General features: G+C 48.2%; 2 protein-coding genes across 15 annotated transcripts; one reads left to right on the forward strand and one right to left on the reverse strand.

Annotated features, from left to right (window-relative positions):
• The first annotated feature begins 137 nt into the window (after window positions 1-137).
• On the forward strand, window positions 138-8,330 carry LOC141725313 (triggering receptor expressed on myeloid cells 2-like). Its single transcript, XM_074528423.1, is given in 5 exon segments — window positions 138-438; window positions 440-482; window positions 2,779-3,117; window positions 4,501-4,558; window positions 4,678-8,330. Coding segments are annotated over 5 exon segments (831 nt in total). The 5' UTR covers window positions 138-261; the 3' UTR covers window positions 4,892-8,330.
• On the reverse strand, window positions 7,733-26,493 carry NFYA (nuclear transcription factor Y subunit alpha). Of its 14 annotated transcripts, none has more exons than XM_074528416.1 (10): window positions 26,354-26,493; window positions 23,282-23,368; window positions 20,855-20,935; window positions 18,692-18,838; window positions 16,358-16,489; window positions 15,611-15,716; window positions 15,018-15,184; window positions 13,391-13,564; window positions 11,504-11,605; window positions 7,733-10,721 (listed from the first exon to the last, which is right to left on the reverse strand). In XM_074528416.1, the coding sequence occupies exons 2-10, from the start codon at window positions 23,354-23,356 to the stop codon at window positions 10,668-10,670; spliced, it is 1,038 nt and encodes a 345-aa protein (XP_074384517.1). In that variant the 5' UTR covers window positions 23,357-23,368; window positions 26,354-26,493; the 3' UTR covers window positions 7,733-10,667. The 14 variants fall into 14 exon arrangements, with proteins under 14 accessions (XP_074384517.1, XP_074384514.1, XP_074384515.1 ...); XM_074528413.1 differs by having other exon boundaries at window positions 20,852-20,935; XM_074528414.1 differs by having other exon boundaries at window positions 20,855-20,938.

The following is a 26,493-nucleotide window of genomic DNA, read 5'->3' on the forward strand; positions in this document are numbered from 1 at the left end:
CCTGGAAGTGCCCAAGGCCAGGTTGGATGGGGCTTGGAGCAGCCTGGAATGGTGGAAGGTGTCCCTGCCATGGCTGGGGTGGAGCTGGATGAGTTTTAAGGTCCTTCCAACCCAAACCATTCCATAATTCCATGAAATCCTGCTCTGGTGGGAGCAGACACACAGCCTGTGGCCCCAGCCTGCCACGTGCTGCTCCCTCCCAGTGCTGATGCCTGAATTTTCAGCCCACGAGGGCAATGCCTGTTCCTGGAGCATTGCTCAATGTGCAGGATGAAGAGAATGCCAAGTTCCTGTGCTCCTTCCTTCCGTCACAGCGAGCAGGGGGAGAGGAGCTGGCCCTGGGCTGAGCCAGCTCGCTCCTCTCCAGCTCCTCTCCAGCTCCTCTCCTGCTCCTCTCCTGCTCCTCTCCTGCTCCTCTCCTGCTCCTCCTCTGCTCAGCCCCATGGAGAAGCTCCTGAACCTCACCTTGCTCTTGCTGTCAGGTAAGATCCCCACGTGGTTTTGGGGTCAGGTAAAGGGGGAAGGATTAAGGCAAAGCTTTGGCTCTGTCTGAAGGCTCCATCCTCACTTTTCCCTTTATTTAGCAAAGCACCCATCAAAGGGTGATCCCAGAGCTCCCAGGTTTCCTCACAGGGATCCTTTTGAGTCAGAACGGGAACCGCTGATGAGAGAAGTCCTGTGTGCAACGTGAAATTGCAAAATTCTGGGTTGTTTGCATTAGCAAATGGGATTTACATAGATGCAAATGGTCACAGGTGGGGCTCAGGGGCAGGGAAATGAAACCCAGTGAAGGGCACAGCTCTGAAATCCCACACTCCTGGGGTTTCCAGCTTGGAAAGGAGTGAAATGAGGTGCAGGGCACAGCTGGGGCTCTCTGCAGCATTTTGGGGAGCCCAAATGTCACAGCAGAGCAGGGAAAGGCAACAGACTCAGGCTGAGGAAGCACAGAAACCTGTCCCAAAAATTGGGGTGAGTTTGGGAAAAGTTCACTGTGCTTTGCACCCGAGAAAAGAGGAGGAGCATCCATAGTTTATGATCTGTCAGGAGAATTGGTTGAAAAGAGAATGACGCAACATTTTCCAGGGAATCTGTCAGTGATTCTGTTTGAGAGAGGTTTTGCAGTGCTGTGGGAATTCTGGGGCTGGGGGAAGGAAGGGGAAATGGGAGAAGCAGTTAAAGAGTTTTGAAGGGATTGAACAGGACTGGGCTGGATATTCCATGAGGTAAATTAGGACTGGATCAACACATCAGGATAAAGCTCTGTAGGTGTTGGATTGCAGAGATCCATTTTAGGTCTTCTTCCAGTCAAGCTGAAAGAACTTCATCGTTTTCAGTTTACAATTCACTTACAATTGTTGAAATTATTGTAAGAAGTGTTATTAAAAGGCTCAGCCAGCACAAAGTCCTCACAAGAGCCTATTTTTAAATTTACTTCTGTTTTATCATTACTGATGATCTCACAGAAGCATTTTTGCCTGTGAGGTTTTTTTCACTAGAAATAGATTTCCACAAATACCACACTGCACTTCTTTCTGGAAGTATGAATAGCTCAGACTGTCCCCTCAGCCTGTCACAAAGAGGAATGGAAATTAGAAATAAGGAACCCAGACAATTTAAAAAAAACCTCAAGCAGACAAAACCCAGTTGTCAACATGGTTAAAATTAGTAAGGTATTAAAAGATAGGGTGGAAAAAAAAGTTAAACTGGATTTGATAAGTGGGATTCAGAAGGAACCAGTGAGCAGGACACTGGTTTGGGGGTGTCACTGGGACAAATTCCAGAATATCTGAGCCAAGATCTGAGCACAGTGGGTTGGTCATGGGGAAAGGGGATGGGTGACATCCTACAGGTGACAACGCTGAGGGTGACAGCCCTGTGGGTGACAGTCTCATAAGTGACAGTCCTTCAGGTGACAGCCAATGGGTGACAGCTCTACAGAGACACACCTACAGGTGACAGCCCTGCAAGTGACACTCCTAGAGGTGCTAACCCCACAGGTGGCATTCCGCAGGTGACACTCGTAAAGGAGTGTAACCCCACAGGTGACAGCCCTACGGGTGACAGTCCTACAGGTGACACCCGATGGGTGACAGTTCCACAAGTGACAGCCCTACAGGTGACATCCCCATAGGTGATGAGCGACATCTCTACAGGTGACATCCCTATGGGTGTCATCACTAGAGGATGAAAAGGACGTTCAACATCTCCACAATGAGGGATAGACCTGGAAGAACCTTGGCTCACCTGTCCCTCCGTCCCTCCGTCTCTCTGTCCCTCCACCTCTCCATCCCTCTGTCTCTCCGTCCCTCCACCTCTCCATCCCTCTGTCTCTCTGTCCCTCCATCCCTCCATCTCTTTGTCCCTCTGTCCCTCCGTCCCTCTGTCCCTCCATCCCTCTGTTTCTCCATCTCTCCATCCCTCTGTCCCTCTGTCCCTGTCCCTCCGTCCCTCCGTCCCTCTGTCCCTCCATCCCTCCATCCCTCCATCTCTCCATCCCTCCGTCCCTCTGTCCCTCCATCCCTCTGTCCCTCCATCCCTCCATCCCTCCATCTCTCCATCCCTCCGTCCCTCTGTCCCTCCATCCCTCTGTCCCTCCATCCCTCCATCCCTCCATCTCTCCATCTCTCCGTCCCTCTGTCCCTCCATCCCTCTGTTTCTCCATCTCTCCATCCCTCTGTCCCTCTGTCCTTCCATCCCTCCGTCCCTCCACTCCATCCCTCCGTCCCTCTGTCCCTCCATCTCTCCATCCCTCCGTCCCTCCGTCCCTCTGTCCCGCAGCATCCTGCGCTGCCGAGAACATCACCGTGGTGGCCGTGGAGGGCGACACCATTTCCATCAACTGCTCGTACGACGCGCGGCAGTGGTGGCGGGACAAGAGCTGGTGCCGCCAGCTGGGGCAGGGGCGCTGCCAGCCCGTGGCGAGCGCGCCGCCCGCCTGGCTGCCCCTGCCCAGGCCCAGCCGGGGCGGCACCTCCATCCGGGACGACGCCCGCGCCGGGCTGCTCACCGTCACCATGCGGGGCCTGCGCCGGCGCGACGCGGGGCTCTACCAGTGCCAGACGGGGTTCCTGGGCCACACGCGGAGCCTCAGGAGGGTGCAGGTGGAGGTGCTGGCAGGTACGTGATGGGGGCTCCGAGTTTGGAGGGTTCCTCATGGAACTTCAGGGGTTCCTCATGGAATTTCACAGGTTCCTCATGGAATTTCACAGGTTCCTCATGGAATTTTGTGCTTTCCTATTTCAGTTTCATGGGTTCCTATCAGACTTTCACGGGTTCCTCTTGGACTTTCACGGGTTCCTCATGGAATTTCAGGGGTTCCTACCTGGAATTTCACAGGTTCCTCATGGAATTTCGTGCTTTCCTATTTCAGTTTCATGGGTTCCTCTTGGACTTTCACGGGTTCCTCATGGAATTTCACAGGTTCCTCATGGAATTTTGTGCTTTCCTATTTCAGTTTCATGGGTTCCTCTTGGACTTTCACGGGTTCCTCATGGAATTTCAGGGGTTCCTCATGGAATTTCGCGCTTTCCCATTTCAGTTTCATAGGTTCCTCTTGGACTTTCACGGGTTCCTCATGGAATTTCAGGGGTTCCTCTTGGACTTTCACGGGTTCCTCATGGAATTTCACGGGTTCCTCATGGAATTTCACAGGTTCCTCATGGAATTTTGTGCTTTCCTATTTCAGTTTCATAGGTTCCTCTTGGACTTTCACCGGTTCCTCTTGGACTTTCACGGGTTCCTCATGGAATTTCAGGGGTTCCTACCTGGAATTTCACAGGTTCCTCATGGAACTTCGCGCTTTCCTATTTCAGTTTCGTGGGTGCTTATTAGAATTTCACATGTTCCTACTGGGATCTCACAGGTTCCTCATGGAATTTCACAGGTTTCTACTGGAATTTCATGTGTCCCTATTGGAATGTCACAGGTTCCTATTGGAATTTCATAGGTTCCTATTGGAATTTCACAGGTTTGTACTGGGATTTCACGTGTCCCTGCTGGAATTTCACAAGTTCCTACTGGAATTTCACATTTTCCTACTGGAATTTCACGTGTTCCTATTGGAATTTTATGGGTTCCTGTTGGAATTTCATAGGTTCCTACTGGAATTTCACGGGTTCCTACTGGAATTTCATGTGTCCCTGTTGGAATTTCACAGGTTCCTACTGGAATATCACGTGTTCCTATTGGAATTTTATGGGTTCCTGTTGGAATTTCACAGGTTCCTACTGGAATTTCACAGGTTCCTATTGGTATTTCATGGGTGTCTGCAGTTGCCAAGGGCCCACTTGAGTCAACGTTTACTTTTGTCTCGCTCTAAGGAGGTTCTGTGTTTCATGGGCCTCTCTTTATTCCTGATTTACAGCAGCATGGCCTCGCTGTTAGAGGGTATCTGAATTATCACCTCCTTATTGCTCCCAGTGCCCCATCTCTCCTGGGTTCCCTGCCCAGCTGAACATCACCCAGAAACATCTGCAGACTAAACTGTTGTGTTTCCATCAGCAGCTGACCTGGTGACCCATGTGCCAGAGGAGCCCAGAGCTGTGCAGAGCATCTCCAGGTGAGCCCACAACTCCTCGTTCTGAGATCTCTCATCTTCCTGGGACTAAGGCAGCACCACAAGAGATTTTTTCAAGGTTGGACCATCCCTTTCACGGTTGTGTTTCTGGTTCCCCACAGGTCCCCTCCTGACGTGGATTTCACTGTTTTCTACATCCTGGCTGGATTCCTGGTGGCCAAGTTCATTGTGGCTGTGCTGGTCGGGGCTGTTGCCCTCAGCAGGAAGAGCAGGGAGAGAGGGCAGAGCCCAGAACTGGGTGAGCAGCAGGAGCTCCCAGTCCCTGCTGACCTTGGACGTGATGGAATCGGCCTCTCCTGGGAGAGCTCTGCGTGAGCCAAGCCAAGGGGATCCATGGAAAAGGCAAATCCATGGAAAAGGCAAATCCATGGAAAAGGCAAATCCATGGAAAAGGCCACCTGCCACAAGGAAAGGACCACTACTAAGCACAGGTCTGGAAGAACCTGTCACTCTGGAGAGGTTCCCATCATCACCTCTTCCCCTTGGCGTCTCATCCCCAGGCAGTTATTCCAGACCTCATTCCCAGGACCGTTCCATCATGCTCTGAACTGACACCCATCAGCTTCCTGTCATCTTAGGTGACAAATTCTGTCTTTCCAAGGGGAGGAAGAGCAGCTTCCAAAAGCTGCTTTGGACAGTGGGGATGGTTGGAGAAAACCCCTGTTGGAAAGGGGAGAGGAGCTGCAGGACACACCAGGACAGGGATGGGGTCTCCTTGCGCCTCTGAGGCAGCTTCTCCTCTCTGAAGGGACTTTGTGAACACAGGAATTGTCTCTCTCTTGTTCTCCCTGTGTTTTCTCCCAGGCTCCCATGGGCACTCACGTTTCTTTTTCCCTGCAAAACTGAATAAAACCCAGCTGATTCTGTGGCTTGGTGTGGATTCCTGCAGGACAGCAGGTGACAGAACAGAGGTGACGCTTGGGACACCCTGGAGTGTTCAGAACATCCAGGAACACTCAGAGCCTGCAGGACAGGCTGGAACATCCAGAGCCAGCAGAAACAGCAGCTCAGAGCCCAACCTCTCATTGCCCACAGAAGCAATGACTGAAATTTGCTTAATTACACTTTTGGGTTCTCATTTTTAGAGTAGTTCTGTGTTTTGTCCAGAAATTGAGATTCATGGTGGGATATCTGGCAACCTTTGTCCTTCCGAGGTCTTTCCCTCCCACCACTGTGAGGTTCTCAGTTTTAAATCAGCAACTTTTGAGGAAAAAATTCTGTGTCGGTTGCTGTCTTCTGTCTAGACAGTGACTGTTGTATGGCTGCATCCACAGAGAGGAATTTGCCATCTGAAATAAAAATAAATTAATCGATAACTTACTGATTACCCTCAAAACCAATGAATGTAATTTGGTAGGATTGTATTAATCAAAAGCAAATGGGTTTGGGGCAGAAACATTTCTGGGGCTGGTTCTGTCCTTCCCATTCCCTCTGTGCTGATGTTGGCTCTGTGACCTGCACACTGTGGGAGTTGTTTTTTCCTCTCTTCCCCCTCAATGAATCACAACTCGAGGCTCATCAAAACTTTTGGGGCTGTTTGCAAAAAAAAAAAAAAAAAAAAAAACAACAAAAAATTGAACTCCCTGTCCCTCATTGCTCCCATCCTGTGAGGGCCAGCAGGAAACTCCTGCTCTGTGTTTGGTGCAAAATGCTGCCCCAAATTCAAGGTATCTCTGATCAAAGCCCCATTAGAGCTCACATTCCCTTTCACCACACACCCCCTCTGCTCTTCCCCAATTTCGTGAGGCAAGGAGGAAACATTTGCAGCTGTAGATGAACCAGGGCTGACGTCCTCAAACCAAAACCACTTCAGTTAAAACCACCCGGCTTGGTTTGAACCCAGCTGCTGAGGGTGGGCATGGGGTGAGGGAAAAGAAAGACCTGGATGCAGAATCCTGGAAAATAATTGCACTTTTCCAACTGCACAGCACCTTGGTGGGCAAACCCAGAGGAAAGCTGGGGTGCATTTCATTTCCAAATTACTCTATTTTTTAAATAGCAGGGAGCTATAAACCCAAATAGAGGAAACTGCTGATGTCTGGCAGCAGCTGATAGAGCACCACAGCCAGGCCGAGTGAGCTCCTTCCTCTGGACTTAAATATTCACCAAAAAGTATCAATTACTGCCCATTCTGATGAGATTCAGCAAAGTGGTAAAAAAATCTGCTTTATTTTAAAGCTATGAGATTTTTCCTGGGCTTCAGAGAGACAAGTAATGCATTTGACACGTTTTAATAAACAAGGGGCTTCTTGGAAAATATTTGTCTGCTTTACAGTATCAATTGTCATCAGCTTGAGCTCCTGGGGTGGAATTTACTCTCCAGTGTAGTGATTTGTTTTCCAAAGAAATAACTCTGCGTCTCCCTGTTTGTTGTTTATTAACACACGCCTGTCCTCCAGGATAAATCCAGCTTGACTTTATTACAAATTACACCCCTGTTGATCCAACTGCAGAATCCTGTGGTGGTGGTGAAATGAGCAAAACATCCCTCAGGGATTCTGGATAAATCCCCAAATTCAGCTGGCTGAGATTTTCCTCTTAATTCCGTGAGCTACAGACCGAGGATGCTGAACAGGGCACAAAACTGGGTTTAATTTTTGGATATCAAGATTTCAGGAAGATTCCAGCCTGGACAGGGGGTGGCAGGGGAGGGAAGGAAGGGATTGGATCCTGGATTGGATAAAATCTGATTCTGCAGCTCTGAAGGTGAGGGTGACAGAAAAAGCAAATTCCTATTGATTGCTTTGATGTGGCCACACAATACCAAGCTTTTTACCATTATATCCAATATTATTTTATAATTCTACTGCAAATTGTCTGGGAAAAAAACCCCCAAAACCTAAAAAATTACATCATAATAACTAAAGAAACTGATTTCTGACTTCCTAACCAGGCTTGCGTGATTGTTCTCCTCATTTCCTGCCCAGCTTCCCATTCTCTGATCTTACATGCTGTCATTTCCTTTTTTTTTTTCTGTTTGTTTGTTTGCATTAGGGTTTTATTTTGTGTGATCGTCACCGTGTTGACCAATTCTGGGAAGAATTCGTGAGTGCCAGCTTTGTGCTCCGGGGGTTTTGAGATGGTGAAATGTTGGCGTGGAGTTGGTGCTGCCCTCCCCTGGCCCCTCACAAAATTCCCAAAACAAAGAGCAGAAACTTCTCAGTTTATAAATTTTATTAGCTGGAGAGTGTACACAGTACTTACAATTGCATCTATTAAAGACCAAAATACACCTGAAAAAATGCATCATATAAAAAAAATTAAAAACTTTGAACTATGTACAAACTTTGCCTGACGTTACGTTAAGCTCAGGACCCTCCCACAAAGAAAAGTTGATTTTTCAGCTCTTTTTAACATGCATTTAGCATCACTTGAGGACCATTTTCTTCCAAATCCTGATCTTTACACTCCTAAAAATCTGGGTTTTGATGGGTTTGATGCTTCACTGCTCTGGGCCAATCAAACACATTTTTCCCCAAACTTCTTCTTTCATCCTCGCTCCTAAAGTGAAATTTAGAATGTTAAACTCACTCCTAAAGTGAAATTTTTACTCAAGTGTAGCCAATCTACAAAGAATTTTAATTTAATTACTAGGGAGGTTTTGAACTGGACATTTCTCCAGTTTTCACAGATTTGCCTGGAAAAGAAAGCAAATATTTTTGGTACCGTGGTGTTGACTGCTGGCTCCAACCTCACCAAATAAACACAACTTTCAGCAGTTTACACAGAACACAAAACAAATAAAAAAAATAATGGGATTTCACATCACTATTTAAAATATTAACAGTAAGACTTTCTAGAACACAAATCCGTATTTCTTCACACACAACCTACAACAGCAGATCAGAGAACCTAGATATGAAGGGATATTGGGAAAAAAAGCTTACAAGTTCTTTAAGAAAAGTAAATTATTTCTTTAAAAAAAATGAAACAAAATCTATGTCAGAGCAATAATCTTGCTTCCTGAACTTCCAGCTCTCAAAAAGGTGTTTCAGGACAGATTTAGCATCAACTGAAGAGCAAAATATATCAGGGAGAGGGTTTTACTCCAGCAAATATTCCACCAACAAAATGTACAGATGCTCCAAAAAAATATTTACAGTAATGCTGCAAATTCAACTCAAATCCCTTAAGGAGAGCTGCACATTCCTGGAATGGGGAGAGCCCAGGAAATGCTGGGTGAGCTTCAGGTGCCAGCTGAGCAAAACCAGCGCTGGAACTGGACAAGGATTTAAGGCAGGAACACCCAGAGGCCCTGAGGGTGCCATCCACGTTAAAAACGCCCTTGGAATGATTAGAAATAAATCCTAATTAAGAGCTGTGAGCACAGAGTGTCAGATTGCTCATCTGAGTTGGGATGAAAACTGGAAGGAAGGAGATTTCTGTGCCTGCCAGGGGCCAGGGCAGCTGCAGGGTCACAGCAAGGAGCTGAGCTGCTTTTGGGGATCCATCCCAAACCCCTCCTGTCCTGCACCCAAACAGGCTCCCCAGCATTCCCTGCTCACAAGGATCCAACTTTCCTCCTCTCTCAGGTTTAGGATTTTCACTTCATCCAAAGGAAATGGCATTTTCCAGGCTCTGTTCTTTTGCGTCCTCTTGATTTGTTCTCCACTTTGTCTTTAGCCAGTAAATTGGAAATGGTATTTCCTTCCATCTTCTCCCAGCTGCATTTCCTTGTCACTTCAATTCAGCATTCACTGGGTTTGACACAGTCTCAGCCATCCTTGGCAGCTTTTCCTCACTCTTCAGCTGCACCTGGCCAGGTTCCCATTCACCCAGCACATTCCCAACCCCAAATTTCACTGCTGTGATCCAGTTTGAGCTACAGGACACACAAAAACCTGGAAATTCTGGGACTCCAGCAGAGCAGCTGTGTAACTCATCAAGGTGAGCAGTGCAATGGTGAGAAATCACCTGTTAAATGCTTGTAACTACTGCTCCCATCACCAAAATTCAAATTATAATAGAGCAGGCTTAGAATTGAAATTAAAACTCTGTTCTGTGGAGATGCTCAGACAAAGCCAGCTATAGGTCATGGGAAAATCCTATTTTTTAATAATGTAAGTATTGCTCCTTTGCTAAGTGCCACTTCTGTTTGGATTTTAAGAGCTTAATTTATAAAAAGCATTAATGAAAGGTTCATCAGTATCTGCTGAGTCCTTCAGGGAGCTCAGGCTGAGCTGCCCCAGCTGCTGCTGTCCTGAATCATCCCTTGGAATTGTAGAAATGATTTAGGCACCAGAAACTCCATCCCAGCCATGGCCAAGTGCCACCTCTGTGACACTGAGGGCTCCACATCTCTTGGAGGAACCATGGATTTCACTGGCAGGTGAGAAAAATACAATTTAAAAAAAAAAAAAATAAATCCTTTGGAAGAGAGTCACTGAAAAGTTTCAATCCTTTCTATACTCACATCCAGTTTTCTTCCAAAGCAAAAGGACTGGCAATGAACATCCAAACCCAGGCAGAGACTGATCCACTGACCCAATCCCCCCCACATCTCCCTCTCCCACCCCACTTGCAACAGAGACACAACACATCGAGTCCTGCAGGAATCTCGACTATTTCTAGCATTGATTGGATGGCTGAACCTTTCCCAGAGAAGAGCTTCTTTACACATGTACAGGGTGGAATTGAAAAGAATCCCCTTCAGTTTCTGCCAGGGCCACAAGTGCAACAGCAATGCCCAGCTCAGGGAAAACCAAGTCCAGAGGGGTGAGCAGTGGATGGAATAAGAAATCTCAAGCCCAGCCCTGCTCAGTGCTGCTGGAGGAGCTGGAATCTGTCCCTGGACAGGGCTGAGCTGCACCAGCCCCAGGGACTGAGGTGGGAAAATAAAGGAAAAACCAGAGATGAGCACTCGGACTCTGAATTCCCTGTGCTGGATCAGGAGAGGGCACCAAGGAGGCCTGAAAGGTTCTGGTGGAAGAGTTGAAACCTCAAGCACGTCCTCAGCACGTGGTGCTCGCTCTGTGGGGAAGGACAGGCTGTGGCACGGAGATTGTCCCACGCCAGGGGGCACTGGGCAGGCAGGGCAGGCTGGCAGGAGGGATGGGAATTCCCTTCAGGTGTTTTGCCCTGGAAGCAGGGGTTAGGAGACCCTGATCATCTGTGTCATTGCTTCTTCGTTGCTTTGAGATGGATCCTGCAGACACAAAAGGGTGGAGATTTCACGTTTTTCCATGAAGCAGAGAGAGCCACACACAACCATCAGGAGGACACACTGCTGCACTTCCCTTGAGCCCCAAAACTGTCTTGTTTTTCCTGGGTTTTACAGGCCACAAAAATCCTAAATACCTCCCGGGAATTTGTTGTTTCTGGTATTTAGGACCAGTATTTAGGAATGATTTTGGTTCAAAATAAGAAACACTCCCTAGAGGCACAGGACTGCTCTAAAGCACTGAGCAACCACAGAACCTGCTCATTCCACTCCATTATGTCCCTTCCTTTGAAAAATGCCTTGCACCTTTTATGCAAATCAAGATGCAGCTAAGAATCAGATATTCCCATCTTTAAATTTTCCATCAGATGTACAGATAAGGAGTCTCTACCTTTAATTGATGTCCTGAAAGAACGGCCCAGTCCCCAGGCAGAAAGGCTGTTTTACAAACACACAATGTTTGTGTGCACTTATCCTAAGAACTACAAAGTGAACACACTTCTATCCACATTATTGTCATTTAATTCCTCAAGGCAAACATCCCTTGCTCTCCACAAGCAGTGACAGGAGGTTTTATTCCCAGGTTTTATTTATTTTATGCTTGAAATAAATCTAAAGGCAGGGAGGGCCAAGGGGCAGCAGATAAAAAATTCAGAGGGAGGGAGGGACAAGCAGCAAAGCCCAAAACCCCAAACAAAGCAGCACAGACACCTCTGCTGTGTGTCCTGAAGGGTTAAAAAGGGGATTTGGCCCCAAACCCCACTCACCTGCATGTGAGGGCTGTCCTTTTCCTTGGGGGAGAAGAAGCGCCCGCCCTCTCCGCGTTTCCTGGCCATGGCGTGCCGGTGCCGCGACTCGTGCAGGTATTTCTGCAGGGAGGGAGGGAGGGAGAGCAGCTCAGGGAGAGCCACTCTGCCTTCCCAGGGGAAATTCCAGTCCCCATCCATCCATCCTCTGCCCCACGACCCTCCCAGTCACTGCTTTCCCAGGAGAAATTCCCAGTCATTGGTTTTCCAGGAGAAATTCCCAGTCCACATCTGTCGTCTGCCTTACATATTCCCAGTCTCTGCTTTCCCAGAGGAAATTCCCAGTCCCCATCCATCCATCCATCCATCCATCCATCCATCCATCCATCCTCTGCCCTACATATTCCCAGTCCCTTCCTTCCTAGAAGAAATTCCCAGTCTCTGCCTCCCCAGAGGAAATTCCCAGTCCCCATCCATCCATCCTTCCTTCCTTCCTTCCTTCCTTCCTTCCTTCCTTCCTTCCTTCCTTCCTTCCTTCCTTCCTTCCTTCCTTCCTTCCTTCCTTCCTTCCTTCCATCCTTCCTTCCTTCCTTCCTTCCTTCCTTCCTTCCGCCACTTCCTTCCATCCTCTGCCCCACAGATTCCCAGTCCCTGCCTTCCTAGAAGAAATTCCCAGTCTCTGCCTCCCCACAGGAAATTCCCAGTCCCCATCCATCCATCCATCCATCCATCCATCCATCCATCCATCCATCCATCCATCCATCCTCTGCCCCACACATTCCCAGTCCCTGCCTTCCCAGAAGAAATTCCCAGTCCCCAACCATCTTCTGTCCCATAGATTCCCAGTCATTGCCTTCCTAGAAGAAATTCCCAGTCACTGCTTTTCCAGAGGAAATTCCAGTCCCCATCCATCCCCTGCCCTACAAATTCCCTGTCTCTGCTTTCCCAGGGGAAATTCTCAATCCCCATCCATCCTCTGCCCCACAGACTCCCAGTCATTGCCTTCCTAGAATAAATTCCCAGTGCCCATCCATCCCCTGCCCTACAAACTCCCAGTTACTGTTTTCCCAGAAGAAATTCCCAGTCTCTGCCTCCCCACAGGAAATTCCCAGTCCCCATCCATCCATCCATCCATCCATCCATCCATCCATCCATCCATCCTTCCATCCATCCTTCCATCCATCCTTCCATCCATCCTTCCATCCATCCTTCCATCCATCCTTCCATCCATCCATCCATCCATCCATCCATCCTCTGCCCTACACATTCCCAGTCCCTGCCTTCCCAGAAGAAATTCCCAGTCCCCAACCATCTTCTGTCCCATAGATTCCCAGTCATTGCCTTCCTAGAAGAAATTCCCAGTCACTGCTTTTCCAGAGGAAATTCCAGTCCTCATCCATCTCCTGCCCTACAAATTCCCTGTCTCTGCTTTCCCAGGGGAAATTCTCAATTCCCATCCATCCTCTGCCCCACAGACTCCCAGTCATTGCCTTCCTAGAAGAAATTCCCAGTCACTGCCTTCCTAGAATAAATTCCCAGTGCCCATCCATCCCCTGCCCCACAAACTCCCAGTTACTGTTTTCCCAGAAGAAATTCCCAGTCTCTGTTTTCCCAGAAGAAATTCCCAGTCTCTGCCTCTCCAGAGGAAATTCCAGTCCCCATCCACCCCCTGCCCCACTGGCAGTCAGTGCATGCTCACACACAGCTCCAAACACTCCCCAAACCACCCCAAATAAGCAGAATTATCCTCAAGGGACTTAACAAATTTACTCTGATGCAGCTCATCAACAACCAAACCACTGTAAAACTGAGGAACACCAAGATTCCAACCCTCATTTTGCAGCCACGCTGGGATTCTGTGCCTTTGCCACAGAGCAATTTTGCGTTAAACCTGAGTTTTATCCTCACCCTTCTCTCTTTGGGGATTTTTCCCTCTGCTTCCAGCTTGGCCCGTGCCTGCCTCCTCTTCAGGATGCGGTGGTACTGCTTGGCATTGACGTACAGGGGCTCCTCTTCCAGCATCTCTGCTCCAGGCAGGGGGATCCTCTGGATGGCAGGGACTGAGCCAGCCCCAGGCACCATCTGTGCACACAGGGGGGTTCAGTGCTTGCAGCTCAGCACACAAACTCCACAAAAAATGGCATTCAACAGCTCGATATTGAGATAGAAAGTGGGCGTTGCTCGGGTAATGCAGCTGCTTAAATGAAAAGGAGCAATGAAGCTGCTCTCAAACTGCAAATACACCTAAAACCAATCTAAAAACCTCTGCAAAACCAATCCAAACCTCTGCAAAATCAATCTAAAAACCTCTGCAAAACCAATCCAAACCTCTGCAAAACCAATCCAAACCTCTGCAAAACCAATCCAAACCAACAATTCCTCATCAGTCCTGCTGGCTTTTCCTGATAAAGTGTGTTGGTGTTCACAGGGGTCCCAGGATGAGGGAAGAGATGAGAGTCTTGGCTCCATGTTTCAGAAGGCTGATTTATTATTTTATGATATATATATTAAAACTATACTAAAAGAATAGAAGAAAGAACTTCATCAGAAGGCTTGAAAGGAATGGAATGATAATAAAATCTTGTGACTGACCAGAGTCTGAGCCAGCTGGGCTGTGATTGGCCATTAATCAGAAACAATCCCAGATGCACCTGTTGCATTCCACAGCAGCAGATAATCAATGCTTACATTTTGTTCCTGAGGCCTCTCTCAGCTTCTTAAGAGAAATAATCCTAGCAAAAGGATTTTTCATAAAATGTGTCTGTGACAATAAAGGTCACATTTCAATACAATTCCTTGTGTTGCTGCTTCTTGGACAATTAAACAAACAGGACATGGCTGGTGCTTCCCTTTCTTTTGGGTTATCTTTTATTTCAATGATTTCATTTCAGAGCATCACTGCAGAGCTGCTGACATCTAGTGGGGACCAGCAATATTCTAGAGGTTCACACTACAAAGCAACAGGAACTGGCAGGAAAAACCTCTATAAATGATGGAAACAAATCCTAAGGGATCCTCAAGGAAACCAGAAGTGAATAAATATATTTAAACCTTTGCTCATCAGCTCAGTTTGGATTTCAGTTTCTACATTTCTGAGCTGCTGTGGGAGAAAGTCCAGAGCAAAGATCACAGCAGGATCCAGGCCTTTGGAGCTGAAAATTTGTGTTGTTTAAACTTTAAACCAATGGAACTTCCAGAGAGGACTGACCACGGTATCTCAATCTCAGACAAAAGTTAATCACAGAACCAGGGAATCACAGGATGGTTTGGGGTGGAAGGGATCTTTAGGATCCCCCAATTCCAACCTTCAGGGACACTTTTCACTATCCCAGGGTGCTCCAGGCAGGGATGGAGCAGCCACAGCTCCTCTGGGGTCCCTGCAGGGAGAAATTCCTCCCCAACATCCCACCCACCCCTGCCCTCCTTCCACTCCAAGCCATTCCCACCATCCCATCCCTACCCCTGTGAAAAGATTTGAGTACAAAACACCTCAAAGCTCAGCCTGCAGAGGCAGCAGTGGGGATTTCACACCTACCATGACCATTCCCCCTGAATTGACCACGTTGCCAGCCACTGGCAGTGTCACTGTCACCGTCCCCTGGCCACTGCTGGTGGTGTTGGTGTTGGCTCCTGTCTGCACAATCTGGGCCCCAGCCAGGCTGGCTGCAGGAATGGTGATCATGCCTGTAACAGGGACTGTAACTTTAAGGAAGTAGAAAAACAAAAGGAAAGGAAAAAAAAAAAAAAAAAGAAAAAAAAAAGAGAGAGAGAGGGAAAAAGAAAAAAGAAACAGAAACACGCACACAAAAAGAAGGGAACAGCATTAGTCCCACTTCTGTGTTTTACTCATTCATCCTTCCAAAATCATGCAGAGAGTCAGGAAAGTGCTACACAGTGAGGGATTAAATTCCATCAGAATTCCATCAGGTTTTTGCATTTGTAACCTCACTGTGAGTAACCACATACTCTTGAGGTGGAAAAGCAAAACTCAGGGGTTTTATTCTACCAGGCCTTGCCAGAGACAAGGAGATTTTCTGTTTCTGGAGTGAATTCCTGCAGAGCACACAAACACCTCCATAAACACAGAGCCTCTCCAGGAGGTGCCCTGGCCCCTGCCAGCCCTCCTACCTTGCTGCAGGATGGTGCCATCAGCATTCACAGGCTGGTACACGATGGTCTGGCCCTCAGCAGCCTGGGCAACCTGCTGGCCTTGCACTGCAATCTGCTGCTGGGTCTGAACAAAACAAAGAGCACAAAAACGTCACAAATTGCCCTTTTTCCCCAGTGTTTACAATTCCTGAATGAACACATGGTGCTTGAGGTGTTCCAGGTGTCTATTTCTGCTGCCTCATTAGCAGCAGTAAGAAACAGGCTGGAGCACAGAGCAAACACCTGGAGATCAAACACCTGAAGCACATGTAAGATGCATTTTCCAACAGTTCAATAATGAAAAAAAACCCCAAATTCTAAGTTTCCTGTCTCACTATGAAGATGTGAAAGGAAGAACTGTTCTGCTCCAAAATTTAATTTTGGTCCTAACCAAAAGCATCAGCAGAAACCCCAGGTGTGACTGGACTACTGCACACAATGGCCCAAGTATGGAATTAGCAATGCTTCATGTTTTCAAAATTCAACAGAGAGACAAAAACGACCACGAACCAATAAAATACAGAAACACGATGGAGAAAAACATGCAATCTGATTTTTCTGCCCCAGAGTCATGTATGAAACACTACAGAAACATGACACTTATTCTCAAGTTCTCCTCAATATTAATAATTCCTTTTATTAATTTTTTTTTTTTACTTAACCACATCTTTAAAAGTTTCTCTTCCTGTTCCTCTGCAGAAAAGCCTTTCATGCTGGTGCAGTTACCTGTGTCTGGCCAGCAGTAACTGCAGTCTGGGGCTGCTGTATAATGATCTGCTGGGTCTGGCCCTGCTGCCCCTGTACCTGCACAGCCTGCCCACCTTGAATCTGAATCTGACCTGGCTGGACCAACTGAATCTGTGGAAGAAAGAGTCAGAAAGGAACATTAACTATGCCTCTGATTTCTCCCTCCTCAGCCTCAGCATGACCAAGTCATCCCTGAGGGTGATTTGCTGCTGCACAGAAAAAGGAAGCAGGGAGTCTTCTCTTTTTCCAGTTGAGAATGAGGGGTTTGAATGGATTGCCACCCAGGGCAGAGGGAGCAGAGTGCTGTGTCACCGTGCTCCAGCAGCTCTGCTCTGCTTGCACAATAAATCACCCAGGAGAAATCAATTATTCACATCCACTGGGAACAAACAGGCAGGTGGAAGAGGAGGACTAAGATTTAAGACATCTGAGGGGTGTTCATTATCCAGCACTCAGAAGTATTTCTGGGATTTATAAAGTTGTCCTCAGCTTTGCAGAGTCTTTCCACCAGTGTGGAATGTTCTTAGATTGAAAAACAAGAGCTGGAATATGGTTTGAAGTTTGTGTTTAAAAACACAGTTATGGACTTTCCTCCTCCAACCAGACTGAGAAAACCTCATACAAATTACAGTGGTTTGCAACAAAGGAAATGTTAAATAAACCTCTCAAAACACCAAGACATCATTTGCCTTCCTGGACTGTGCTGGGTTCCTAAATCCCATCCTAAATCATCAGGACACTTTCATTATGCCATGGTCACAGTTCTTCCCTTTGCTTTTCAGCACCACCTCCTTAAATTTACCAACTGTCTTTTAAACAGGTAATTACTTCCAAAAAATCCATTTTCTGTACCTCCTTCACTATTGCCTTCTGTGCAACAGGGAGGTTTAAATCCCCTTCAGCCATCACACATTAGAGGGGCTCAAGCACAAATTCCCTGCTAGAAGCTTTCTTAAATATATATATTTTTAAAAATCCTCTTTCTAAGCCATAAATTGAACAGGCACCAGATCCCCAACTACACTGCAAGGGCCAGATAAATTATGCCAAGAGACAAAAATCCTGCTCTGTGGGAAGGTATCCCACATGACAGATATCCCTGTTCCCATAGGAAAGTATCCCTCCTATGGCAGGAAGGTGCAACTGGATGAGCTTTAAGATCTCATCCAACTCAAATCATTCCATGAAGAAAAACCCCAAACCAACCCAGCTGTGTTTTAGCACTAGAAGCTTTTCACCAGGCCATAAATCAGGAAAACTTAATTCATAAAGGACTTTTACTCATTGCCACTGTCCCAGAGCTAGCAAGCACCACCTCAGCCTGTTTTGCTCAACAAATCCCTGCTCTGTGGGATATCATAGGTACCCTTATCACAGGTACCTCTATCCCCACAGGAAGGGGTCCCTGCCTATGCCAGGAAAGTGTAACTGTATGAACTTTAAGATCTCATCCAACCCAATCCACTCCATGATGAAAAGCCCCAAACAAACCCTCAAACCCTGTGTTTTAGCACTAAAATTTTTGCACCAGGCCATAAAAATCCAGTTCATAAAGGACTTTTACTCATTGCCACTGTCCCAGAGCTACCAAGCACCACCTCAGCCTGTTTTGCTCAACAAAAACCCTGCTCTGTGGGAAGGCCTCCCACACCATAGCAATCCTTATCACAGGTACCCTTATCACAGGTACCCCTGTCCCCACAGGAAGGTGTCCCTGCCTATGCCAGGAAGGTGCAACTCAATGAGCTTCAAGATCTCATCCAACCCAATCCATTCCATGATGAAAAGTCTCAAACCAACCCAGCTGTGTTTCAGCACTAAAATCTTTGCACCAGGCCATAAAAAACCAGTTCACAAAGGACTTTTACTCATTGCCACTGTCCCAGAGCTACCAAGCACCACCTCAGCCTGTTTTGCTCAACAAAAACCCTGCTCTGTGGGAAGGTCTCCCACACCATAGGTACCCTTATCACAGGTATCCTTATCAGAGGTATCCTTATCACAGGTACCCCTGTCCCCACAGGAAGGTGTCCCTGCCTATGCCAGGAAGGTGTAACTGGATGAGCTTCAAGATCTCATCCAACCCAATCCATTCCATGATGAAAAGTCTCAAACCGACCCAGCTGTGTTTCAGCACTAAAATCTTTGCACCAGGCCATAAATCATAAAAATTCAGTTCATAAAGGACTTTTACTCATTGCCACCGTGCCAGAGCCAGGCAGCACCAGCTGAGGCTGGGTTTGGGGTGCTGAGCAGAGCCCTGTGTGGCAGTGGCAGCACCCCAGAGCTGTGCAGTGTCCCCAGGTGTCTCACCTGCTGCAGGCCCTGAGTGCCAGACACGGGCACCTGCATGATGGTCTGGCCCTGGCCCCCGGGCACGGCCTGCACCATGATGGGCTGGCCCGTGGAGGTGATGAGCTGCCCCCCGCTCACCTGCACCATCAGAGGCTGCCCCTGCACCTGCAACGACAAAACAACAATGAAAAAGCCACCAGAGCAGCCCCAGAGCCCAGCCCTGCCCACCCACCCTGCCTGTGGGGAACGGGCACTGAGCTGCTTCAAACCAGCTCTGCCTTCCAGTGCTAAGGATTGAGTGAGTTATCTGCTTGTCCTGCAGTCTAGTGGTTACAAAGCATGAAAATCCCATTTTCCAGCCCCATTTTTCATGCACAGCCCAAGAGCAAAGTGGGATAAAAAACTTCATTATTCACCTCACAATTACTGATTCTTAGTTGAGGTTCCTATTGAGATTTTTTTAGGTTTCCTATTGAGAGAACTCTGTTCTGACAGGGAGGTTCTGAGGTGGCTCTCTTCAATTTTATGCCTACAACATTCTCATTTCCAAACTGACATGGATGGAGCATGGGATGTGCTGGAGAAGAAACTCTCCATGGTTAGAGAGGGAAATTGTAACTGGAGCAACACAAAATGGAGTTCAGGGAGGAAAAATCCAAGTGGATGGGCAGCAGCCACTTCTGGGCCTAAAAAGGTTTCGATTGGATAAATATAAATATAAATATAAATATAAATATAAATATAAATATAAATATAAATATAAATATAAATATAAATATAAATATAAATATAAATAGAAGTGTCCAAGGCCAGGCTGGACAGGGATGGAGCACTCTGGGATAGGGGAAGGTGTTGGGGTGGGAACTGGGTGAGCTTTAAGGTCCCTTCCCACCCAAACCACTCTGGGATTCTGAGGTAACTTTGGCCTGAGAATCTCTGGACTCTTGGACCTGGTTTCTCTCTGGTCACTGGGAAAAAGGCCCACTAAAACAAAAACAAGGGGAAAACCTCTCTGTTTGAACCCTCTCACCTGCCAAGCCCCCAAATTCCCCACACACATCTTGAAAAATACCTCCACAGCCTAAATGCAAAATCAGTCTCATGAACTCAGGGATCACAAAATCTGATTTGTTTAGGAACAAGAACATCACAATGGGGTAAAGCCACCCAAGTTTCACACCCCAGAGGGTGAGGAGCCAAATCCTGCCCTGGGAATTGGGAGTTTGCAGGTCCCCACTCTGTCCCTGTCCCATGCAAAGCCCTCAGCCCAGGGCTGGGTCACACAGGGAGGAGCATGCTCAGGTCAGCACACAGAAGCACAGGCAGCAGCACAATGTCCAAGAAGCAGAAAGGAAAACAAGAGACATTCCAGGATTTTTGTTAATGAATCACAGCAAGGCAAACTAGGAAAAAAAAAAAAAAAAAAAAGGTGGGAAGAACATAACAACAACCAGAGGTCCCAGTGAGCCCAGCAATCCAAGTGAGGCAGCATCTGAGAGTTAAACTCTGAACATAAAAAATGCTGTGTTGATTCTGCAGCTGGCAGGGCCATCCCAGCCCCTTGGAAGCACCCTGCTCTGAAGAATTACAAACCAAACAAAACCAAAATCCTGAGTGCAAAACTGCCACAGCTGCCCAGGGTCTGTCACCTGCTCTACAAAGGGCTCCTGGAAATCCTGGGTGAGTTAAGGAAGACAGGAAACACTTCACACTGAAAGCAGTTTCTTTCCAAGCTGGGATGTATTTGCTGTTTGGCTCCTGGATTATTCACAGGTAAATAAGAAATTGGATCTCTCGGTGCCACAGAGACCAATGTTGTCCCAGCTGAGGAGGTTCCACTGTCCAAGCTCAGCTCTGTGTGGTGAAGGCAGAGCCCTCCTCAGGGAAGAGCTCAGAACCTTCATTTCCTCAGAACTACAGGAAATCTTTGGGTTTTATCCCAACTGCCCCTTCCTCATTTTGCTGTTTAGAACTTGAAAATCCCCCTGAACTTTATTCCTGCCATGCACCAATGGGAACAGCTCCAATGCCAAGCCCAGAGGCAGCACCCAGCAGAAATTCCTGCTCCACATCCATCCCCCTGCTCCTCCTGGAACCCCTTGGGAAAACACAGCATTAGATATGTGCTGCTGGGGAGGGACATGCAGTGCTCAGAAACACAATCAGAGAGGTCACCACTACCTGGAGGGTCTGGACTTGCTGGCCTGAGGCCGATGCCACCTGGGCCTCAGTCTGCAGCTGGACAGCTGTGACACCTCCCTGCTGCTGGGAACAGGAACAGGGAGAGCTTGAAACATGGAAATGCACAACACACTGCTGCCACAGGGGGTGGGGATCACACACACTGCGCCAGCAACACCAGGAATGGGAGTTTCAGCAAAACTCAGCATGGAGTTCCCCTGGAACTGCACTGCCAGGTTCAATATTCCAATAACAGGGAACAGGGCAGGGCATTTTGCAGGATTTTAAGCTCAGTTTCAGGGGTTTAGTTATGGAGTTTCAGGCTTCAATATTCCAACTCACAGGGAACAAGACAGGGCATTTTGCAGGACTTCAAGCTTAGTTTCCGTGTTTTAGTTTTGAAGTTTCAGGTTTAAATATTCCAACTCACAGGAATAGGTGATTTTGGGCAGGTGATTTTGCAGGATTTCAAGCTCAGTTTCAGGGGTTTAGTTTTGAAGTTTCAGGTTTCAATATTCCAATAACAGGGAACAGGACAGGTGATTTTACAGAATTTCAAGCTCAGTTTTAGGGGTTTAGTTTTGAAGTTCCAGGTTGAAATATTCCAACTCACAGGGAACAGGGCAGGGCATTTTGCAGGATTTCAAGCTCAGTTTCAGGGTTTTAGTTTTGAAGTTTCAAGTTTAAATATTCCAACTCACGGGAATAGGTGATTTTGGACAGGTGATTTTGTAGGATTTCAAGCTCAGTTTTAGGGTTTTAGTTTTGAAGTTTCAGGCTTCAATATTCCAACTCACAGGGAACAAGACAGGGCATTCTGCAGGATTTCAAGCTCAGTGTCAGGGTTTCAGTCTGCTCACTGCCCAGGTTTTGGCACAGCGAAGGGTTCCAGATTTTGGGCACCCTTGTTTGTCCAACAAAGCCCTTCCTGAGCTCATCTGTGCCAGCCCTGGGTCGGTGGCTGCCCACCAGTGACCCTGAGGGACAGTCTGGAGGCTGCAGGAGCAGGCAGGGCTAAAAGCCTTTTCTATCTTTAGCCTCTTTGCTAAGAGTCCCAAAATACTCCCAGTAACTGTGGGAGATGAAGGACAGCTCCCTCCAAGTGCTGCAACAGCCTGGTAAAACAACTGATTTTAGCAAAATGTTTCACATCAGACACAGGCTTTAAGAAGTTGTACTGAAAACGAAAGCCAAGAGTTGTGTTTGTGTCCTTTTCACCTGGAAAATGTCAATAAAACAACTACATCTTTGGTTATCTGCTGCAAACAGGTATTTCAGATAATCCTTAATATAAAATGTTTTGATCTCGAGTGCAATCTTGTTCTGGCTGGAAAAATCAACTCCAGCTAAAGCCAGTGGGAGGATTTGGTCCCTCCTGAGGCCAAAGCAAAGCAGAGCTCCCTGAAAACATCATCCAGTGGCTCTGCCCTTTGCATGGCAAACCACCAAACCCCCCCAACTAGAGCAGAAGATGCAAGAAAAATTCAGCAGCAGCTGGAAAAACATCCCCACATCTGGATATGGAAAGCTGAGCAGCCAAAATCAGTAAACCCTCTAAACTCAGCCCTGGTGTTTGCACACTGAAATGTGAATTTCTTTGTGGGATGGATGAGGTTGGTTGAATTCCTGGTCTGTGTGTTTGTTTTGCTCCACCTGTTGTTCTGAAACAAAGAATCTCTATAAATGTTCATTTGGCAAAGCTGGAGGAAACTTCTGTGGGCTTGAACAAAACCTATTTCAACTTTGGGGGAATTTTTCTTGTGGACAACTGATTGTTAATATTTTGTTTCCTCCATTTTCAGAGATGTGTTAATATATTTTTATATTTTACTTTCCCCATGCTACTACCGTTTTACAAACTTCCTGCTACACTGAAATTTGGTCACTTGTACACCTGCATTTTGATTTAAATTTTATATAAATGTTTGTATTTAAATAAAAATTTATATTTTTAATTTAATTTTAAATATATATATTTACTTTTAATATTTAATTTAAAAATATATATTTGATTTTAATATTTAATTTTTAAAACCACATTTACTCTGACTTCCAGGCAGGTGCCATCAGTGCCCAGGTGACAGAAGTCAGGTGAGCAGGTACCCAGGAGGATCAGGTTTGTGCTGCTGAAACCAAGTTCTTTCCAAACTGGGATTTATTTGCTGTTTGGATCCACATGGCTCCTGGATTATTCACAGGTAAATAAGAAATTGGATCTCTCAGTGCCACAGAGACCAATGTTGTCCCCAGGTGCCCTTTGAGTCCCAGCTGAATGTTCCACTGTCCAAGCTCAGGCTCTGGCACCACCTCCCTTTAGGGAAGAGCTCAGACCCCTCATTTCCTTGGAATTACAAGAAATATCTGGGGTTTATCCCAATTGTTCTCTCTGAGGGGTGCACAGGACTCCCCCATTCCCCCATTCCATACCTGCTGCTGGATCTGCCCTGCCTGCACCACGATCTGCTCCGTGGAGCTGCTGCTGTTGGCTGTGTACTGCTCCATGGTGCCTCAGGCCTGCAGGGAAAACAGAAATCAGGTGACCTGCTGTCCCCAGCCTGGCAATCCCTGCTGTCCCCAGGCTGGCAATCCCTGCTGTCCCCAATCCCTGCTGTCCCCAGCCTGGCAATCCCTGCTGTCCCCAGCCTGGCAATCCCTGCTGTCCCCACCTTTGGCAATCCCTGCTGTCCCCAATCCCTGCTGTCCCCAGCCTGGCAATCCCTGCTGTCCCCAGGCCTGGCAATCCCTGCTGTCCCCAGGCTGGCAATCCCTGCTGTCCCCAGGCCTGGCAATCCCTGCTGTCCCCAATCCCTGCTGTCCCCAGCCTGGCAATCCCTGCTGTCCCCAGGCCTGGCAATCCCTGCTGTCCCCAGCCTGGCAATCCCTGCTGTCCCCAGCCTGGCAATCCCTGCTGTCCCCAGCCTGGCAATCCCTGCTGTCCCCAATCCCTGCTGTCCCCAGGCTGGCAATCCCTGCTGTCCCCAGCCTGGCAAACCCTGCTGTCCCCAGCCTGGCAAACCCCGCTGTCCCCAGGCTGGCAATCCCTGCTGTCCCCACGTTTGGCAATCCCTGCTGTCCCCAATCCCTGCTGTCCCCAGCCTGGCAATCCCTGCTGTCCCCAATCCCTGCTGTCCCCAGCCTGGCAATCCCTGCTGTCCCCAGGCTGGCAATCCCTGCTGTCCCCAATCCCTGCTGTCCCCACGTTTGGCAATCCCTGCTGTCCCCAGGCCTGGCAATCCCTGCTGTCCCCAATCCCTGCTGTTCCCATGTTTGGCAATCCCTGCTGTCCCCAGGCTGGCAATCCCTGCTGTCCCCAGGTTTGGCAACCCCTACTGTCCCCACGTTTGACAATTCCCACTGTCCCCAGCAGCTGCCAAGCCAAGCAAACCAGCAGCTGCCCCAGGGATTTTTTACTGCCCCACCCCAGCAATAAACAGAGGAAACCCTTCAGGCACATCCAACCTGAGGGAGCAGCAAAACCACCTCAATTCTGGCCCAGATTTCATGGATTTCACCAGTTCTGTGAGTCTGCACAGCCTGGTGCCCACATGGGGAGTGGCACTGCTGGGAAAGCTCAGGAAATGCAAAACCTCCAGGTGTGAAGTTGAACCTTAAGGTGTGAAAGTTTCTCTCCTTGTTTTTCTTCCCTCTCCTGCTCTCATGGGATGGTTTGGGTGGGAAGGGACATTAAGGACAATCCCGTGTCACCCCTTGCTGTGGGCAGGGACATCTTCCACCATGCCAACCTGGCCTTGGACATTTCCAGGAATCCAGGGGCAGCCACAGCTCCTAATCCTCACCTTCACAGGGAGGAATTTCTTCCCTAAACAAATATTTCTATACTCAAATACATACTTTTCATGGATTTTGGGAAGCAGATTTCCCAGCACCTCCATCCTCTCACCCTCATTCTTTGGTCCTTTCCCTGCACACATCTGTGCTGAAATAAAAACATCTTTTCCCTGCCACTGCTTCCCTCCTCACCGGCCCAAGAGCAGCAGAATTCCTGCCTCAGTGAGGTGTTTGATTTATGCCACGACTGAACAAGGTCCTGCTACACTGCTGAATGAAACCACAGCCAGGAGCTTTAATTTGCCAAGGCTAAAGCAACAAAACCTCTGGCCCCCTCCATTTTTCAAGGAATGCTGACAGGATTAAGTCACAGACTCTCTGTTCCCGTTGCTGTGGTTACTGCTGCTGTTTGAGTCCCATCCTTTGCCCATTTCCTGAGACTTTTTCACAGTCAAAGAAGATAAATATTCTTTCTGAAAATGCTGCTGTCAGGTTCCCATTTCAATTTCACACTGTATTCTTCATTCCTGCCCTAAATTAATTTTTTTAATTAAAACATTAACAGCTCTGCAATCCCAACACTCTGCAGCAGCTGCCTGAAGTTCTGGACAAGGTTTTGGATCCTCACCATCCAAGGGATTATCTCATCCCATTCGTTAAACACAGAGCAGCCAAGTTAAATATTAATGATCAGGGATCAATCAATGGCAGAGGATGGATGGCAGCTCCTCCCCCAGTGAGCTCATGGGCAGCTCATCCTCACCGGGAATGCTCTGGGAACCAGGGAATGTTGCAGTCCCAGCAGCAGAGATATACATATAATTATGCATTAAATATATAAATATAATTATACATAAATATATAAAAATATATTATATATAAAGTCATATTTATGGACATAATATATATAAATATATAGATTGTACATAACTAATATATATACATATATGTATGTATATATATGTATGCGTATATATATATATGTATATACATGTACTGAGTTGTATGGGACTCATTAGGATCCTTAAACTCCTGCCCCTACACAGGATAGCTCCAAAAATACATACAAATATTTATACATATACATATAAACCACACATAATTTATATTTATACAAATCTAGCTGCACCAGGAGCAGTTTCCTCAACAACCAACCCACAGCAAGAGCAAACCAGTGCCACGCACAGCCCGAGAGCTCCGGAGCATCGCTCGAGCCGTGTCCCCGAGCTCCGCTCCGCGGGATCCACCGCTCCCGGGACACCGCACGCCCACACCGGAGCGGGATTTGGGATTTAACACGGGGGCGGGCGGAGCACGACATGTGGAGCCCGGGCTGTGGAAGCCAGGGATGAGCCGGGGCTGTTGAGGCACTGCGGGAAGCCCCGGCCCGGGGCTCTCCCGGTGTGCTCGAGCCCCCGGCCCTGCCGCCGGACACATCAGGGCAGCAGCACCGCGCACACCGGCACCGGACGGGGGAGGCTCCCGGGGCGGAGCGCGCCGGGGGAACAGGCCGAGCCCCGCTGCGGCGCCGGGCCCCGCGCCCCCCGCCCGGCCGCGGAGTACCCGACCCCGCTGCTCGCGGCCCCGCTCGCCCCGCGGCCCCGGCGCGGCCGCACCGAGCCCGGCCCCGGTTCCCCCCTCAGCCCCTGAGTGGCCGCGGCCCCGCCAATCCCGGCGCGCGGGGGCTCCATATTGGCCGCTCGCGCTCACCGTGCCGCGCTGCCCGGTCCGCGCCCCGCGCTGATTGGCTCCGCCGCGGGGCCCCGAAGCCCAATCAGCGCCCGCACTCGCCCGCCGCGCAAAATGGCGCCCAACCGCGGACAAAGGGGGTGAGGGGCGGGGCCCCGCCC

Source organism: Zonotrichia albicollis, chromosome 28, assembly GCF_047830755.1.
Source record: "Zonotrichia albicollis isolate bZonAlb1 chromosome 28, bZonAlb1.hap1, whole genome shotgun sequence".
NCBI classification, from domain to species: domain Eukaryota; kingdom Metazoa; phylum Chordata; class Aves; order Passeriformes; family Passerellidae; genus Zonotrichia; species Zonotrichia albicollis.